This window comes from Artibeus jamaicensis, unplaced genomic scaffold, assembly GCF_021234435.1.
Source record: "Artibeus jamaicensis isolate MK-2021 breed Jamaican fruit bat unplaced genomic scaffold, CSHL_Jam_final contig_797, whole genome shotgun sequence".
Lineage (NCBI taxonomy): Eukaryota > Metazoa > Chordata > Mammalia > Chiroptera > Phyllostomidae > Artibeus > Artibeus jamaicensis.
The window spans coordinates 11,075,253-11,094,909 of record NW_026521977.1 but is presented as its reverse complement, the minus strand read 5'-3'; the positions used below and the strand labels follow the sequence as shown (position 1 = coordinate 11,094,909).

Here is a 19,657-nt window from a genome sequence, read left to right as displayed (position 1 = left end):
GTATTGACAATGCTCCGTGTTAGGTTTAGAAAACAAAGAAAAGCCTTGTTTCCTTTCTTTTCTTTTTAAATGAGTAGACTGTAGGATTCCTGGAAACTAACCTCTACCCTGGCCCCGGGCACAGTCTGACTCATCCCTATTTTGTATGCGTGAGTATGGAGAATGGCAAGACTATACAGTTGTAGGTCAGCTCCTAGCAGACAGGGTTATTCTCTCCTTGCCTGAAAGAAGTGAAGGACCCCTCCCGTGGCCATCTTCTTCTGCTTCTGGGCGAAGACTTGTATGAGGCCAGGTGAAATGCAGCACTCCCGACAGCCTCGGGGCAGAGGTCTTCCTCACTTTGCCCCCCTCCTGTGTTGCCACCACAATTTGGCCCTGACTTTATCATGACACGGTGGGTGGTTGGTTATTTATAGAAGGCATTTTCCTATGCATCTCTGCAATTCCCAGAAAAACTCAAGACCTGGTATTGCCAAGTCTTCAATATTATATTTTGTTTCAGGATGAATGCCAAGCACTTTTCTTTTTAATTAAACAAACACTGTGTGAAGCAAGGATATGAAATCTGCCCTTCATATCTTGTTTTCTTTCTCTCACTGGATTTCCCAGTTACTGATGATAGTGGTGGGGAAAGATGTAGGCCTGGGAGTAAATATAGGTGTTGTAATAACTAACGCTTATGAGTGCAGGGAAGCCTAAAGGGCAAACCCTGGCTCCATCCCTTGTCTGTGGCACCTGCACTCTTTCTACCTGGGATAATGGGCAGCTGAGTCTCAGCTGTCCCACTCTGAAGCCTCTTTTTTACCCACAGAATGAGGGCACATGTTGTGACAGAGGCTGAGTGTCTGACATCATCATTCACCAGGACCCATCACTTCATTTCTGTGTCATCTTCCATGTGGTCTTACCTCTCTATCCATCTTTCAGGTTCCCTTCTTTCCTCTCCTGAACCTTTGCTTCATTCAGCCTAAGTAGCATCTCCATGTTTGGCTTTGATCTCCTCCGTCCTTCCCTCATGCCGTCAATCAGACTTTGACCGGGCCACGCCAATCCTAAATGAAAACCCTCTCATGTTCCTCTGCTGCTCACAGGATAAAGTCTAAATTCCATGGCCTGACTCTGTCCCCAGCCTTTATCTCCAGGCTCATCACCAGCAATATCATTCCCATACTTGACTTGCTCCTGATAGTCTAATCTCATCATTCACTACATAGTTCCCTAAGCACAACATATATTGTTATGCTATGTAACTTTCTTCTTGCTGTTTTCTGTTTGGGATTCACCTTCCTTACATCTCTATTTTGCTAAATTGTTCATCCTTTACGGTCTTACTCAAGGTCAATAGTGGTTCCCTATTCCTTTCTGCAGTCTCCTAGAATAGAGCATACTTCCCCTTCCTATGTTCCCATAACAAACTTCATGACTTTGCCATGGCATGACAGCTGGTTAATTGTTTGTACATCTATTTCACTATTCATCTCTGTGATCTCGGATATAAAAATGCCGCATTTCCTAGAATCTAATAAACGTGCAATCACTCCATCTCCCCATGTGAAAAATAAAGAAGTCATCCCAAGGCCATGGACAAATTTATGAATGAAAGAGCCACAGATGGGTATCTATGAAAAGAAGCTGGGCAGTAACTAAAATTTAGGGATCAAGTCCAGAGAAAGGACCATTTTTCACTCTGGGTTTCTGTGGTCTGGATAATGCTAGAGAAACATAGGTTCTAAAGAGTTCAGCAACCATCCTGTGAATAATCCATTATGTGGTCAAAAGGTACACAAAATCATTGTCACTACCAAGGAAGCATGTAGCATCTAAAAAAAGCCCAAATCTACCTGTGCTAGCCTAGCTTTAGCTTTGAACTCCACTCAACTGTGGACAGGTTTTGAGGACTTTTTTTTCCAATTGGCATGAAACACTAGTTATTAACCTGGTATATTGACCCTCAAGGGTAAAGTGGCCTTTTAAAAGAATTTTGGCCCTGCTTCTTTTTAAAGTAAGCCTCAACTCTTTATTGGCTTATGGGGTTTGGTTTTATTATTTGAATCATCAATGATATGATTAAAAAGCAGTACTTTATATCCCAACTTTGATTTGATTCTTAGCCTTCAAGATAATGTCATTGTAATAGTCAATTTGGATGATTAAGTACGTGGGGATTTTTTTTTTCTTATCAAATTACAATAGAACAGAGGAACTCCTGAGATTCCTGGCAGAGTAAGTAATTGCTGTGGTTGCTGACTCCCATGACTATAGCCAAATTACAACTAAATTACAGAACAATCATCAATGCGCTCCATCTGAAGACTAGCTAAACAGAAGGCTTATAACTAAAGATGCAAAGTGGAAGCCACAACAAAGACTGGTAGGTGCCATGGGGATGTGGAATGGGAAGGTCTCACAACCATGGTGTGGCAGTTAAGAATTAGTAGGGATATCTCAATTTCAAAGGTCCCTTCTGAGGGGAGCAGGGGGCCCCAGCTCCCCACTGGGCTCCCCAGCCCAGAGTACCAGTGCCAGGAAGCGGTGTCCCCATCATCTGACTATGAAGACCAGTGGGCTTGCATCCGAGATGAAGGGCTGCTGGAGAATGATGTGTCCTATTGAGGGCCCCATGCATGGACTTGCTCACTCATGAACTCACTTATTCTGAGCTCCAGGGCAGGGGCAGGAGCTCAAAAAGAGCTGGGGACATATGGAGAGGAACTAAATTACCTAATTTTAGGGCAAGAGCTGGAGGGGCTTTGGTCATGGCATCTCTCTCCAGGGATGGAAATGCTAGCAAGCACCATTGTTCTTTTGTTGAGCACTCCTCCCACCCAGCCAGCTCAGTGAGTGTGGGCACCAAGTCTGTGCTCACCATCAACCTGGCTAACACCATTCCCCCTGACCTGGTGATTCCCAGAGACCATGCCCGCCTCAACTCATATGACATGCCAAGCTCCCTCCAGGGGCTATTTCATACAAGCAGCCTGCCTTGGCTTGTACTATAGACTTCCCTAAAATCTTTCAAATGGCCACAAACCCCCAAACAAGCAGTGGCTGGCCTCACTGTGCCCTGTTTCTCTTGCTAAGTACCCCAAGCCTGGCACAAGTAGTGGCTGGCCTCAGCTCACATGATGGTCCCAAGCCTGACACTAGTGGCTGCCTGCCTTGGTTCACAGCAATTGACTCTCCCAAGTGCCAGCAACAGCAGCACAAGTGGCAAACAACTGCAGATCACTCTGTAGCTTCCACCAAGCTGTGCCAGGTAGGCACAGTGATGACTGACTTTGGCCTACACAGGAACCCCTTCCAAGGGTCTCCAGAACCAAAACACCTGGTGGCTGGATTCAGACCACATCAGAGCACTACCCAACCAGCTCTACAAGTGACAAGCCCAAAGGGTGAATTTGGCTGACATCAGTCCTGCTAAAGTGACTCCTACCATGTGGGGTTAGCCCTGCAAATCAGCATCTGCTTTACTCAGGATAGGCCATCATAGCTGGTCAGGACTGAGGTTCAGCCCCACTCACTGATGTGCCAATAACAATTAAAGCTCAACTACAACAGGGAGGCACACACAACCTCCACAAGAGACATGCCTGGAGCACCTTGCTCAGATGAACAGGGAGACTGTGCCACTGGACCCTACAGGACACCTACTACATACAGTGACTTTGCTAAGACTGGGAGATATAGGAGATCTACCTCATACATAGAAGCAGACAGAGTAAGCAGATACAAGGAGACAAAAATATCCCAAAGGATAGAATCTGAAAAACTTCAGAAAAGGAACTAAAGGAAATAGAGATAAGCAATCTACCAGATACAGATTTCAAAACATGGTTTATTGGGATGCTTAATAAACTTAGGGGAAGAATAGATGAACTTAGTAAGAGCTTCAAAAAAGAGATAGGAACCATAACAAAATACCAGTCAGAAATGAAGAATGTAATAACTACAATGAAGAATACACTATGGGGAATCAATAGCAGATTAGATAAAGCAGCGGATCAAACCAGTAATCTATAAGACATAGTAGTACAAAAAACCCAAGTGCAACAGCAAGAAGAGAAAAAAAATTTTTTTTAAAGAATAGATTAAGGGACCTCTGAGAAAACTTAGAATACCAGTATCTGCATCATTGGGGCACTAGAAGAAGAAGAGTTAGAGCAAGAGATTGAAAACCTGTTTAAAAAATGATGGGAAACTTCCCTTAGCTGGTGAAGAAAACAGACATAAAAATTCAGGAACTACACCGAGTCCCTAACAAGATGAGCCCAAAGAAGCTCACATCAAAAAACATCGTAATTAAAATACTGAAGGTTGAAGACAAAAAAGAGAGTCTTAAAAGCAGAAAGAAAAAAGCAGCTAGTGAAGTACAGGGGAGCTGAGATAAGACTGTCAGCTGATTATTCAATGGAAGTTTTGCAGCCCGGTAGTGAGTAGCACAAGATATTCAAAGTGATGAAAAGCAAGTGATGAACAGCCAAGATTACTCCACCCAGCAAGGTTATCACTGAGAATCAGAAAAGAGATAAAGAGTTTTCCAGACAAGAAAAAACTAAAGGAGTTCATCACCACTAATCCAGTATTATAAGAGATATTAAAGAGAATTCTTTAAGTAGAAAAGAAAATATAAATATGAATAAGAAAACAGAGCTTAGAAAAAAATCTCATTGACAAAGGCAAATCAATAGTAAAACCACTGGATCAACCAACTATAAAACTAATACAAATGTTAAAAGGCAAAGGAAGATCATGTGTAATTAAAATCATAAACTAAGATGTACACATGAACGTACACAAGAAATAAAAACTATAGGCAAATGCATAAACAAAAAGGGAATGATTGAAAAATGTACTGATTAAAGAATATATTTTAAGTGACATCAACTTAAAATAGGTTGCTATAAACATAGCTTGGTATATATAAATTACAAAACAAAAATCGAAAAAAGATTTATAAGAAATAAAGAGAAAGGAATCCAAACACAACACTTTAGAAAGTCAACAGCATCCAAGAGAAGAGAGCAAGAGAATAAAAAATGGACAGAGAAGAACTACAAAAATAATTAGAAAAACAGTAAATAAAATGGCTATAACTATATACCTATCAACAATTAATTTAAATGTCAAGTGAACTAAATGCCCTAATCAAAAGATATAGGTGGTAAGCAGTATGGAATTTTCTAAGAAAACTAAAAATGGATCTGCCTTTTGACCCAGCAATTCCACTGATAGGATTATATCCTAAGTACTCTGAAACACCAGTCCAAAAGAACCTGTGTACCCCAATGTTCATAGCAGCACAATTTACAATAGCCAAGTGCTGGAAGCAACCTAGGTGCCCATCAGTAAATTAATGGATCCAAAAACTATGGTACATTTATACAATGGAATTCTATGCAGCAGAAAGAAAGAAGGAGCTCCTACCCTTTGCAACAGCATGGATGGAAGTGGAAAGCATTATGCTGAGTGAAATAAGCCAGGGGCTGAAAGACAAATACCATATGATCTCACCTTTAACAGGAACCTAATCAACAAAACAATCAAACAAGCAGAAATAACCAAAGACATCAAAATAGAGAACAGGTTGACAGTGACTAGAGGGGAGAGGGGAGGGACTTTCAGGGGAAAAAAGGGGGTTTGCAGGAACTAGTAGAAAAGACACATGGACAAAAACTAAGGGGGGTAGAAATGGGAGGGAGGTGGAGAACACTGGCAGGATGGGCTGGGATGGGAGTAAAACACAAAACTGTACTTGAACAACAATTAAAATAAATTAAAAGAAAAAAACAAGATATAGGTGGATGAATGGATAAAAACCCAAGACCTGTACTTATACTGCCTACAAGAGATCCATTTAAGATCAAACAAAACACAGAAATTGAAAGTAAAAGGATGGAAAAAGATAATCTATGCAAGTAAAAATGGGGGAAAAAGCTGGGATAACAATACTTGTGAGACAAAATAGACTGTAAAAGAGGGCTGTAATATGAGACAAAGAAAGGCATTTCATAATAATAAAGGGGTCACTCCAAGAAGTAGATATAACTCTCATAGACATCTATAGACTCAATGTAGGAGCTCCTAGATATAGAAAGCAAATATTGACAGACATAAAGGGAGAGACAGGCAGTAATAAAAAGTCACAGCGGGAGACTTTAACACACCATTGACATTAATGGATAGATGATCCAGACAGAAAATCTACAAGGAAACAAGGCCTTATTGACAGAGTAGAACCAATGCACACCATTGACATTTTTATGATACTTCACCAAAAAGCAGTAGGATATACATTCTTTTCAAGTGCACAGAGAAGATTTTCCAGGTAAGGTCACAAACATTAGGCCATAAAACAAGCCTCAATAAATTTAAGACTGAAATCATATCAAGCATCAGACCACAATAGTAAGAAACTAGATGCTATCATAAGATGAAAGCTGAGAAACACACAAATGAATGAGGCTAAATAACATGCTGCTAAGCAATGAGTGGGTAAACAATGAGATCAACAGAGAAATCAAATAAAAATGAATACAATGACCCCAAATCTATGGGACACATCCAAAGAAGTTATAAAAGAAAAATTTATAGCATTATAGGCCTATCTCAAGACACAAGAGAAATCTCAAATATAAAAGACAACACTGGCAGTAAACTCTGACATTGCTCTCAGCAGTATTATTGTGGATATGCCTCCTTGGGCAAGGGAAATAAAAGGAAAAATAAACAAATGGGACTACATGAAACTAAAAGGTTTTGCACAATAAAGGAAACCATCAACAAGACCAAGAAAACAACCTACTGAATGGAAGATATTTGCCAATAATATATCCAGTAAGGAGTGTATATCCAAAATATATAAGGAACACATGCAACTTAACACCCCCCCCCAAAAAAAGAAAAAGAAAAGCAACAACAAAAATCCAATTACAGAATCAGTAGAGGACCAGAATAGACTTTTCCCCAAAGAGACCATACAGATGGCCAATAGAAATAAAAAAGATTCTCAATGTCACTAATCTTCAGGGAAATAAATGCAAATTAAAATTACAATGAGATATTACCTCAAACATGTCAGAATGGATATCGTCAATACATAAAGAAATAACAAGTGTTGGTGAGGATGTGGAGAAAAGGGAACCCTCATGCACTGTTGGTGGGAATGGAGACTGGTACAGCCACTGTGGAAAGCAGTATGGAGGTTCCTCTAATAATTAAAAAATAGAACCACCATATGACCTAGCAACTCCACTTCTGAGTATTTGCCTGAAGAAATCCAAAACACTAATTCAAAAAGATACATGTGCCCCTATGTCCCTTGAAGCATTATTTATAATAGCCAAGATATAGAAGCAGCCCAAGTGCCCATCCATAGATGATTGGATAAAAAAAGATGTAGTACATATAAACAATGGAATATTACTCGGCCATAAAAAAGAATGAAATCTTGCAATTTCTGAAAACATGGATGAACCTAGAGGGTATTACTCTAAGTGAAATAAATCAGGCAGAGAAAGACAAATCACATATAATTCTACTTACATATGGAATAAAAAAAAAACAATGTAAACAAGAAAACAAAACAGATGGTTTCCAGATGGGAGAGCAGTTGGGAGATGGGTGAAAAAGGGGAAGGAATTCAGAAATACAAATACAAATTGCCAGTTATAAAAATAATCACAGGGAGACAAACACAGGAGCAGAAGGGATAGACACCACGCAGCGTGCCATGACAAGCACACAGAGTTTCTAGAGTCACAATCAACTTGAAAATATGAAAAGACCAGAGCTGGACCCATAGAAGAGGCCTCCCAATAGTAGAGTCAGAGAGACAAATTGCACATTGTTGTAGGAGAGAAGCCACAAATTGCTGCATATTTGAGTAGGTGGAAGCAGAGAACAACAGGATAACCAAAAGAGGCTGCACCATTGAAATTCACAGGCATTCCACCACAAAAGTTCATACCATAAACCCAGGGTGTCAAAACAGATTAATCTAAGAAGCTGAGGCTAACAAGAAGAGTCTCACAAACAATGGGAAGACAAAGAAACAATCCCCAAATGAAAGGAAAGGAGGAATCCTCAGAAAGAATGTTAGATGAAATAGAGGCAAGTCAACTATCAGATACTGAATTCAAAGCACTGGTTATCAGGAAGTTCAAAGAGCTCACAATCAGCTACCAGAAACTACAGGGAAGCTACAATGATCTCACTGTGAACTATATCAACATGAAAAAGGAAATGGAAATTATTAGCAAGGGCCAAGAGGAAATGAAGAATACAATTTCTGAATTAAAAAACACAGTGGAAAGCATTAAAAATAGGGTGGATGAAACAGAAGATCGGATTAGTGAATTGGAGGACAAAGTAGAAAGCATCTCACAGAAAGAACAGGAAAGGGAAAAGAGGCTCAGAAAGAATGAAGAGAGATTAAGAGAAATGCAAGACAATATGAAATGTAATAATATCCGAATAATAGGAATACCAGAAGGAGAAGAAGAAGAACAAGGGATAGAAAACATATTTGAAAGAGTAATGAGAGAAAATTTCCCTAATTTGACAAAAGAAAAAGTCACACAAATCTAGGAATCACACAGAGTCCCATTCAAGAGGAACCCAAAGAGGCCCACTTCAAGACACATCATCATTAAAATGGCAAAATTTCAAGACAAAGAGAGAATCTTAAAGGCAGCAAGGGAGAAAAAAGAAATAATATACAAGGGTGTCCCAATAAGGTTAGCCACTGACTTCTCAATGGAAACACTCCAAGCAAGAAGAGATTGGCAAGAAATATTCCAAGTAATGAGAAACAGAGGCCTACAACCAAGGCTACTTTACCCAGCAAGGCTCTCAATCAAGATAGAAGGCCAAATAAAGAGCTTCCAAGACAAAAGAAGTCTCAAAGAATTTGCTGCCACCAAGCCAGCTCTACAAGAAATACTAAAAGGCCTGCTTTAAGGAAAGGAAGGAAAAGAGACAGACAGAGAGGAACACAGGTACAAAAATGTCAATGAATAAGTACCTATCAATAATAACCCTAAATGTAAATGGATTAAATGCTCCAATCAAAAGACACAGAATAGCGTCATGGATAAGAAAGTATGACCCACACATATGCTGCCTACAAGAGACCCACCTCAGGACAAAAGACCATCACAGACTAAAAGTGAAAGGATGGAAACAAATTTTCCAAGCAAATGGACAAGAAAAAAAAAGCTGGGGTAGCAATTCTCATATCAGACAAAATAGACTTCAAAAAAAGAGCCATAAAGAGTGACCCAGAAGGTCACTTCATAATACTCAAGGGAAGAATCCACCAAGAAGACATTAACATCATAAATATATATGCACCCAACATAGGAGCACCAAAATATATAAGGAAAATCTTAGAGGAATTCAAGAAAGATATAGACAGCAACACAATTATAGTGGGGGGATTTTAACACCCCACTATCAAAAATGGACAGATCTTGCAAACAAAATATCAACAAAGACATTGCGGCATTAAACAACACCCTTGATGAAATGGACCTAACTGATATATACAGAGCTCTTCACCCCAAAGAAGCTAAATACACATTCTTTTCAAATGCACATAGAACATTCTCAAAGATAGACCACATGATAGGGCACAAAACAAGCCTCAACAAATTCAAGAATATTGAAATCATACCAAGCATTTTCTCTGACCATAAGGGACTGAAACTGGAAACCAACCCCGAAGGAAAAAACCCAAAACACCCAAAATCATGGAGACTGAACGGTATGCTATTAAACAATGAATGGGTCAAGAATGAAATTAGGGAAGAAATCAAAAAGTTTCTGGAAACAAATGAAAATGATCTCACAACAACCCAAAACTTATGGGATACAGCCAAGGCAGTCCTGAGAGGGAAGTTTATAGCAATACAGGCCTACGTAAAAAAAAAAAACAAAACAGAAACATTTCAAACAAATGACCTTACTCTACGCCTGCAAGAACTCGAGGAACAACAACAAAAACAGCCCAAAGCAAGTAGAAGGAAGGAAATAACTAAGATCAGAGCAGAACTAAATGACATAGAGACTAAAAGTACAATTCTAAAGATCAATGAATCCAGGAGTTGGTTCTTTGAAAAAATAAACAAAATAGACAAGCCTTTAAGTAGGCTCATCAAGAAAAGAAGGGAATGGACACAAATAAACACAATCAGAAATGAAAGAGGAGAGATTACAACTGATACCACAGAAATAGAGAGGATTGTAAGAAATTACTATGAAGAACTGTATGCCAAGAAATTTGAGAACCTAGTGGAAATGGACACATTTCTAGAAAAATATAATCTCCCAAAACTCAATGAAAAAGAAGTAGAACACCTGAATAGACCAATAACAGCAAAAGAAATTGAAGCAGTAATCAAAAAACTCCCATCACACAAAAGCCCCGGACCAGATGGATTCACAGGAGAATTCTACAAAGCATTTAAGGAAGAGCTAACCCCCATTCTTCACAGACTATTCCAAAAAATCCAAAAGGATGGAAAACTCCCAAACTCCTTTTATGAAGCCAGCATCATCCTAATTCCAAAACCAGATAGAGATACAACAAAGAAAGAAAACTTCAGGCCAATATCACTGATGAACATAGACACTAAAATCCTCAACAAAATATTGGCAAATCGTATCCAACAATATATCCAAAAGATTATACACCATGACCAAGTGGGATTCATCCCAGGGATGCAAGGATGGTTCAACATTCGCAAAACAGTAAATGTAATTCATCACATAAACAAAAGCAAAGACAAAAACCACATGATCATATCAATAGATGCAGAAAAAGCTTTCGATAAGGTACAACACCCATTTATGATAAAAACACTCAGCAAAATGGGAATAGAGGGAACATTCCTCAATATAATAAAGGCCATTTATGAGAGACCTACAGCCAATATCATACTCAATGGACAAAAACTAAAAGCTTTTCCACTAAGATCAGGAACAAGACAAGGATGTCCACTTTCACCACTTCTATTCAATATAGTATTAGAAGTTTTGGCCACAGCGATCAGGCAGGAAAAGGAAATAAAAGGCATCCAAATAGGAAAGGAGGAAACAAAACTGTCACTCTTTGCAGGTGACATGATAGTGTACATGGAAAATCCTATAGACTCTACCCAAAAACTGCTCAAACTAATTAATGAATTTGGAAAAACAGCAGGATACAAAGTCAATATCCAGAAATCAAAGGCATTTTTGTATACAAACAATGAATCAGCAGAAGCAGAAATCAAGAAAAAAATCCCATTCGATATAGCAAAAAGAAAAATAAAATATCTGGGAATAAACCTAACCAAAGAGGTAAAAGACCTGTATGCAGAAAACTACACAGCACTGAAGAAAGAAATCAGGGAAGACACAAACAAATGGAAACATATACCGTGTTCATGGATTGGAAGAATTAACATCATCAAAATGTCCATGCTACCCAAAGCAATATATAGATTCAATGCAATACCTATTAAAGTACCCATGGCGTATTTCACAGACATAGAACAAACACTTCAAAAATTTATATGGAATCATAAACGAGCCCGAATAGCAGCTGCTCTTTTGAGAAAGAAGAACAAAGTAGGAGGAATCACAATACCTGATATCAAACTGTATTACAAAGCCACTGTAATCAAAACAGCCTGGTACTGGCATAAAAACAGGCACATAGACCAATGGAACAGAACAGAGAGCCCAGAAATCAACCCAACCCTCTACAGTCAATTAATATTCGACAAAGGGGGCAGTAACATAAAATGGAGTAAAGATAGCCTCTTCAGCAAATGGTGTTGGGAGAACTGGACAGCTACATGCAAAAAAAATGAAACTTGAGCACCAACTTACACCATACACCAAAATAAATTCAAGGTGGATAAAAGACTTAAATATAAGCCGTGACACCATTAAAGTCCTAGAGGAGAACATTGGCAAGAAAATCTCAGATATTCCACGCAGCAACATTTTTACGGATATGTTCCCTAAAGCAAGGAATATAAAGGAGAATAAACAAATGGGATCTCATCAAAATAAAAAGCTTCTGCATGGCTAAAGAAAACAGTATTAAATTAGCAAGACAACCAACTGTATGGGAAAACATATTTGCCAATGATACCTCAGACAAAGGTTTAATCTCCAAAATATACAAAGAACTTACACGACTCCACTCTAGGAAGACATCTAACCCAATTAAAAAATGGGAAAAGGACTTGAACAGATACTTCTCTAAAGAGGACATACAGACTATCCAGAGACACATGAAGAGATGCTCAATATCGTTAGCTATCAGAAAGATGCAAATTAAAACCACAATGAGATACCACTTTACACCAGTCAGGATGGCTATAATAGACAAAGCAACAAACAACAAATGTTGGAGAGGGTGTGGGGAAAAGGGGACCTTAGTTCACTGTTGGTGGGATTGCAGACTGGTACAACCATTATGGAAAACAGTATGGAATTTTCTCAGAAAAATAAAAATTGACCTGCCTTTTGACCCAGCAATTCCACTGCTAGGATTATACCCCAAGAATCCTAAAACATCAATTTCAAAGAACCTATGCACCACAATGTTCATAGCAGCACAATTTACAATAGCCAAGAGTTGGAAGCAACCTAGGTGCCCATCAGTAAACGAATGGATCAAAAAATTGTGGTATATATACACAATGGAATTCTATGCAGCAGAGAGAAAGAAAGAGCTACTACCTTTTGCAACAACATGGATGGAACTGGAAAGCATTATGCTGAGTGAAATAGGCCAGGCATTGAAGGACAAATACCATATGATCTCACCTTTGACAGGAAGCTAAAGAATAAAACAAACAAGCAAACAGAATAAAAACAAAGACGCTGAAATAGAGAACAAGTGGGCAGCGACCAGAGGGGAGAGGGAAGGGAACTTAAGGGGAAAAAGGGGGAGGGATTTTGAGGAACAAGTATGAAAGACACAGAGATGAGGACTGGGGGGGGGAGGAATGGGAGGGGGGGGGAATGGGAGGGAGGGGGGAGACCGGGCGGGGGGGTGGGGTGGGATGGGAGAAGTAGATAAAAAATAAAAATGTACTTGAAAAGTAACTAAATAAAATTTATATTAAAAAAAAATAATCACAGGGATTTAAAAGTACAGCACAGGGAATATAGCCCATAATACTGTAATAGCTATGTATGGTGTCAGATGAGTTCTAGACTTACCAGCATGACCAATTCATAAGTTATATAAATGTCTAAACAATAGCTATGTTATATTCTTGACTCTAATACAGTGTCATATGTTCACTGTAATTAAAATATAATAAAAATTTTTAAAATCAGAACACAGTCCTTTCAACTACAAATAATGGTATCAAACAAGGAGGGTCATGAATACATTCTTTCTGAGTGTTATTTACAGCATTTGATTTAGGGGTCTTTATTCGGCTCCTAAAATAAGACCTTCTTCACCTTCTACCACCTCTTGGGAGCTACGCTTTTAATGACTAATAAATACAATCAGAAGAAAAGTACGTCTGTAAAGAAATCTGCATACTACTTTATTCATAAAGGGGTTCAGGGATGGTGGAGGTGCATTACGTGAACAAACCAGAATTAAAAGTACCATGTGCATCCTGTGGCAACTTCAGTCTAATTCCCTGAAGGCTTCAAAGAAACTTGACTAAGTGAGAGCAAAGTAAGTGAACTTGGGCTGCTTGAATTGTTAGCACAGTTAACTGATGAACCTTTGGGAAATTCTAATGATTGAAAGTTCCATGCTTTATCATGGGCTTAAATAAAACAAAACCTAAACAAAGAAAAGAAATTTTGGTTTTACCTTAGTCAAGACTCAACTAAATTTATTTTCCTATTCCAGGGCCTGGGGATTCAGAAAGTCCCAAATCAATATGGGGTCAGATTGTGATCATCCTCCAAAGGTTAAAAAAACAGTATTTTCAAGAAAAGAACTAGTGAAGACATTCTCCACATTTTGCCTGCTGAATGGAGGGTTAACTGCCAACCTCTTCTGTAAGCCCTTCTCAACTATTCTAATGCACCACGAGTTTTCCTTCTTTTAAAAGCCTTTCCCCTGTGAGTTGGCGCCACATGGCTAAATAGTGTATGTAATAACTTGAAGAGTTCCTGGGGGAATGTCTCACGCAGTCATTAACACAGCACTGCACTGAGAGTTGGAGCTCAGTCGGGTTAGACCGACTGATTGCTTAACTGGTTTCTTATCAACCAACTGTATCAACAGATGTCACCTGTAGGGTGTTACAGAATATATGGCAAGATGAGAAAACTATGAAATTTGGGGCAAGAAAGTAGAATTCAAGTCCCAGCTTAAATATTGATATCTTAACATACTTAGGACACATTACTTGCCCTAAAACTTAGAAACTTGGTTTCTTCGTTTTTCAAACTTGAACTATATTAAATGTGACGCTGTTTTTAAATTACAGGGTGCTTGGAATGTGGGAGCTGCTCTGAAAATGGGGGTAAGAAATCGAAGTTTGAATGTGTTGAACTAGGTTTATGTACTAGGGGAGAAGTGGGTGTCATGGGGTCATGACCTAAAGACTGGCTAATATAGCTCTCCTAAGTTGGTGCCCCCAGGTCTGCGGGAGGTGTAACAGACTGGAAGGCAGGTAAATGAATTGGAGCTTTTCAAGGTTCATTTGAACTCTTTCTAGGAGGTACTCCGAATTTCTCAGGAGGCCAGCTCTCTAAAAGGCTACTAAGCAAGTAATTTCTCATGCTTCCCAAGCCCATAAAGCCCAAGATTAAACAGTCTCATTGAAAAGACATAACAATACAATGCAATACTACAGCAAAGCACTATCAAAGGAAAATGAAGAGGCAAGATCAAAAAAAGATGAAATAAAGCACAAGGGAATCAAACCCTTTGATGGGCTCACTTTGCAAAGCATAAAGCAAAACCGGTCGAAGACAGAATTTTAGTTCCATAAGCATTAAACTCACTTCCGAACATCTTAATGTGAGGAATAGCCTGGCGCTGAAAACAACAAAGAAGAAACCATTTACCAGAAGGCCTCTGTATTATCATTATCATTTGTTCAGTATGGAGGTTGGCCTGTCTCTGACCACTAGAGGCAAGTCTCTGAGCCTTGCTTTTCTGGAAGGTGTTGCCACCAAAGTGAGCAAGTTCCTACAGGTGATCATTGCAGGCAAAGAGTAGTTTTAATTAGCAGCTTTGCATAAATGTGGGGTGAGAGATCATTAAAGCTCTCACCCAACTCACCTTAAGGGCACTGCAGCCTCTTAGTGGGAGAACTAACTCTGCCCTGCAACCCCTGCGCTCTGCAGGCACTTCCCAAACCCGCACCTCACTTCTCACTCGGAGCAGGTATGCCTGCCTCTCAGCACCATCATTAGCTGCAGCAGGGATGAAAACAGGAGAAGTCTTTTCAGGAACTCCAGGACACCCGTGAGTTACCAAGCTGGGGGAAAGAGATGGGAAGGAAGAGAAAAGAGGGAGGAAGAGAAAAAGCCGTTACCATTTCTACGGCACCACACCAGCCTTACCTTGCAGGAACAGACAGAACACCTGTCTTCTTTCAGGGTCCACACCTGCCCATTGCGCTTCAGTCCTCCTTCATGGGGGCAGTCCCCAGAGCAGGAGGGCCCAGAGGGACAGAGGCAGTCGAAGCCCCCCGCCAAGTTGATACAGGCAGAATCATTCCAGCAGGTATGTGTTCGTAAGGCACATTCATCAATGTCTGCAATAAAGAAAGCACAGAACTTTTGATTCTAGCCAGTGATTAGAAAGTAATCATTTACAACAGCATTATTTAACATTGTTGAGCATTTACCTTGAGCCAGGTACAAGGTATTACCTCATTTACTCTGCAAGGCCCCTCTGTGTTGGAGGATCTGTTCTTATCACTACTTTGCAAATAACGGAGCTGAGGCTCATAGAATTGTTCGTAATCGTGCCCCCTGTCATACAGGTAGTAAGTGGCAGGTCTGAGGTTCAGACTTGCACCTGTTGCATTGCAGTTGCTAAATTATCTAGTAGCATCTCTGAATTAACTTTAGAACATTCTCAAGAACTCTACTATCCAGACAGAGACCATAAACACGCTAATCCATTAACAGTAGATACAGCTGATGGAGATTTGGGTCTCTTAGACAAGGTGTGACTAATTAATTAGCCACTGAGTAGGAACAAGTGGGCAACTACGGCAAGCCTGAGCCAGGTAAACTGCCTGCATCTGCTGGGGCCAAGGATGGAAAACAGGGAATTCTTGGGAAATGCTTTCCTAATCGAGTCTCACCCTCCTAGTGGCCGGCAGCACTCTCACCACCTAAGAAAACAGCTCAGAGCTACAGTAGAATATGGCACAGCTGTGGATGGAAAGCAGACATATTTTGTTGTTTCTCATCGATATCCCACTATGGAAAAAAACCCAGAAATCCAATCAGCCCTCCCAGACATTCAAAGCTCAAGTGACCTTAATAATAACCTAAACACAGCTGTCCCGTCCCAGTGGACGATCTATCACCTCACAAGGCAGCCCATTGCATCACTGGATTACTCTTTAAACTGTCTTCCTTGAAATGAAATGAAACATGTTAACTGGTAGCTTCTACTTCTTGGTACTAGTTCTAAGACCAGTCACGAGGAGTGTACTTGATTTTTCTTATTTATGATAATCTTATGCTATTTGAGGACACTGGTCATTTGTCTATCAGAGAGGTTTCAATCCCACTGATGAATCTACTGTCATGCCTTCTAAATATCCTTCAGGTGACAACACTGATTCCAATCAGTTTTTAACAGAAGCTCACTGTGCACAACGTTCTTCGCACACTAGGTGCTATAAATGTGCCATGACCTGTAAGACACTGTCCTCGTGAAGGCGATAAGGAGACACAGGAGTGCGTGCAGATGACTGCTGCTAAGTCAGAATAAGAACTGTATAAATTAACTTATTCCACATTCTGAATTTCACGTGAAACGTGTGAGGTTGCACACCCTTGGTTAAGGATTATGGACTAAATTGGGGAGACTATAGCTGTTATTGGCATTTCCCCCTAAAGTGCTCAAAGCAGTAAAATGCTCGAAAGCATAATATTAATTTTCCTGCTACTGCTTGTGCAGCTAGGACATACTAGAGCAAGATTCGGGCCCTGAGCCCCCGGGCGGAGGCACCGGAGTTCTCCCACAGTCCTGTGCCAACTCCAGGTCGAAAGGTCTGTGCCTCCTTTCAGTACGTTCGGTGGTTTTATCTACATTCAACTACCTACCCTCTAGACACTGCAATTCCTTTTTAAGGATAAGATCTTATGTGTATCCTCTTTAGTACTTTTGGTTAAAATTTTGAGAGTGATATAATTAGTCAAAGTTTGCTCGAATTTTGAAACTCCTATGACTTAAAAATCTTGAGAGATAAATGACCCATCCTTCCTGCCTGAACGCACACACTGTATTGGTACAAAACTTGGCTTCACAGCAGTGGTACAAAGTAGAAGATGCTAAGGAATTCCAATAATATTCCAAGATTTACTTTTTGTCTTTTCCCCACCAGTGGTAGCCTCAGTCAAGACATTTAGTTAATGAACAGTGATCCCTCCTTTGAAAACTGGAAATAATCCCAAATGAAGATGCTTAGATTCCAGGCCAACTACAATCGGGCCTCACTTACTTCCTCATTGTCCCTGGTCATGCCCATGTCCTCCCCAACCCATTTTACCATAAGATGCTCCTGCCTCACACTTCTCTCATGTCCTCGGTCCCCTTCCTCTACACTCTGAGTCTTCCCGACTGTATATAAGTAGCATTGAACGTGGGGGTTGGGGGCCCCATTAGAAAGCGAGCTGGACCACGTACTCGAGTGCTTACTCCGCACAGGCCATTTTACCTAGCGCACTCTGTCCTGGATGGTAGCATCCTGCTCTCTGATCCTCCTTTCCCTCCTGTGTACAACCACGCTCACTTAATCCACGGCCGTTTGAAAATAAAAACGTAGATAACATAATAAGGACTCGGTCAGTGTTTGTTTCTTGATTTGATAAATGTAAATATTTAAGACAAAGTTCGAGCCTCACCACCTTTGCTAAGTACTTCCCAGCAGGATGTCAATTCATTGTCACCATCCACCTCTTTCGAACTCCCACTGCAGCGGCGGCGGGGGGTGCACAGAATTCTATTACTGACGTGATGCTTTTGCATTATTCTCACTCCCTAGTTTTCGCTGAAGTAACAATTAAAATACTCAGTCTTATACTTCTTTCATCACATTTATAATTGAGTTTCTATGTTTAGGAGACACAGAGAGTAAATTGATAGCTGGACCCATAACTCATTATATACATACCTGCTCATAAAAATTGAAATTCAGATTTCTTTGAATTCTGTGTTAGATCAGATTTTCACACTTATCTACTGCATTAGCCTCCTTTCTCATCTCCTTGACTGTAGCCACTTCTCACTGTAGTTTAATGAGTTTTAATTGTGGGTCCAATAAAAAACCCTGGGGGAACCATTACAAAGTACTGCTGGCCAGGTCACCACCACTAGAGAATGACTTAACTGGTGAAAAGTAGGATCCGGACGTCTGGGCTCTGTTCAGCCAGCTGAGAATCATTGCTCTAAATGCCTTCCACAGGGGAGTGCTGTTCCAAAGCCAATCTGCGCATGTCGCCCCTCGCTCACCACCCCTCAGTGGTCCTCTGGAGCTTCTAATAAAAGGTTCGAACTCCTGACAGATCCTATCAGCCCCAGGTTCAGACTTCACTCGTTACCTTCTGTCTTTTCCCCTCTCCACTGAGTGGCAACAGGTGACACACAGACCATGGTGTTTCCTGTCTGTGACTTCGCACGTGCCTTTCCTTAGCATGTGAGTACTCTCCCTACCCCTACTTGTTCTCAGCATATGTGGAATGGGCTAGAGTATACAGGGCACTTCACTGAAAAGGTCATCACTTCCCTTCCTGGGCTACCTCTGCTCCCATGCGTGCATCGAAATCGGGATCGAACGCCCCCACCCCTCTGTCTGCAAGACGGTCACTACTGACATTTTGTTTTCTCTGTGTCTCACACACACTGCCTCCTTGCATCATCTCTTAGGAGTTACATGTTTTTTTTAAATTTTTAAATCCTCGCCCAAGTCTATTCTTATTAATTTTTTTTTTGGAGAGAGAAAGAGAATGAGAGAAACATGATGTAAAAGAGAAACATAGATCTGTTGCAGCCCATACATGCCCTGACCAGGGATCGAACCTGCAACCTAGGTATGCGCCCTGACCAGAAATCGAACCCACAAACTTTTGGGATGATGCTCCAACCAGCCGAGCCACTGGTGGCCAGGGCAGGAGTTACACGTTTAATATATCCACTTCCATAGATAACTAGTGAGCTTACTGAATGCAGAGACTAAATATTTTCCTTTTTCTCTTCTCAGTGCCAACTACAGCAGAGTAAATACACTGTGGACATTCAATGGAGTTAAATTACTTAAATTCCGAACATTTTCAGATGGATACTATTATAGAACCTACTTTGCCAAAATTTATTCTCTGGGTTGTTCAATAATCCTAAGACATAACCATGACCCTCCCCTTCAGGGAGTACATTTAATTGTTAAGTTTCATCTGGAAAAGTCCTTGGGTCTGGTTCAAAGCGATAAACACA

At 40.3% G+C, this 19,657-nt stretch overlaps 1 protein-coding gene across 2 annotated transcripts in view; it reads right to left on the bottom strand.

The window, feature by feature from the left end:
* Window positions 1-19,657, bottom strand: part of NELL1 (neural EGFL like 1) — a 734,878-nt gene that overhangs the window by 16,827 nt on the left and 698,394 nt on the right. For both annotated transcript variants that reach the window (XM_037162229.2, XM_037162218.2), the window contains one exon: window positions 15,547-15,740. In XM_037162229.2, the coding sequence (XP_037018124.2) occupies window positions 15,547-15,740 (194 nt within the window). The remainder of the gene's footprint in view (window positions 1-15,546; window positions 15,741-19,657) is intronic.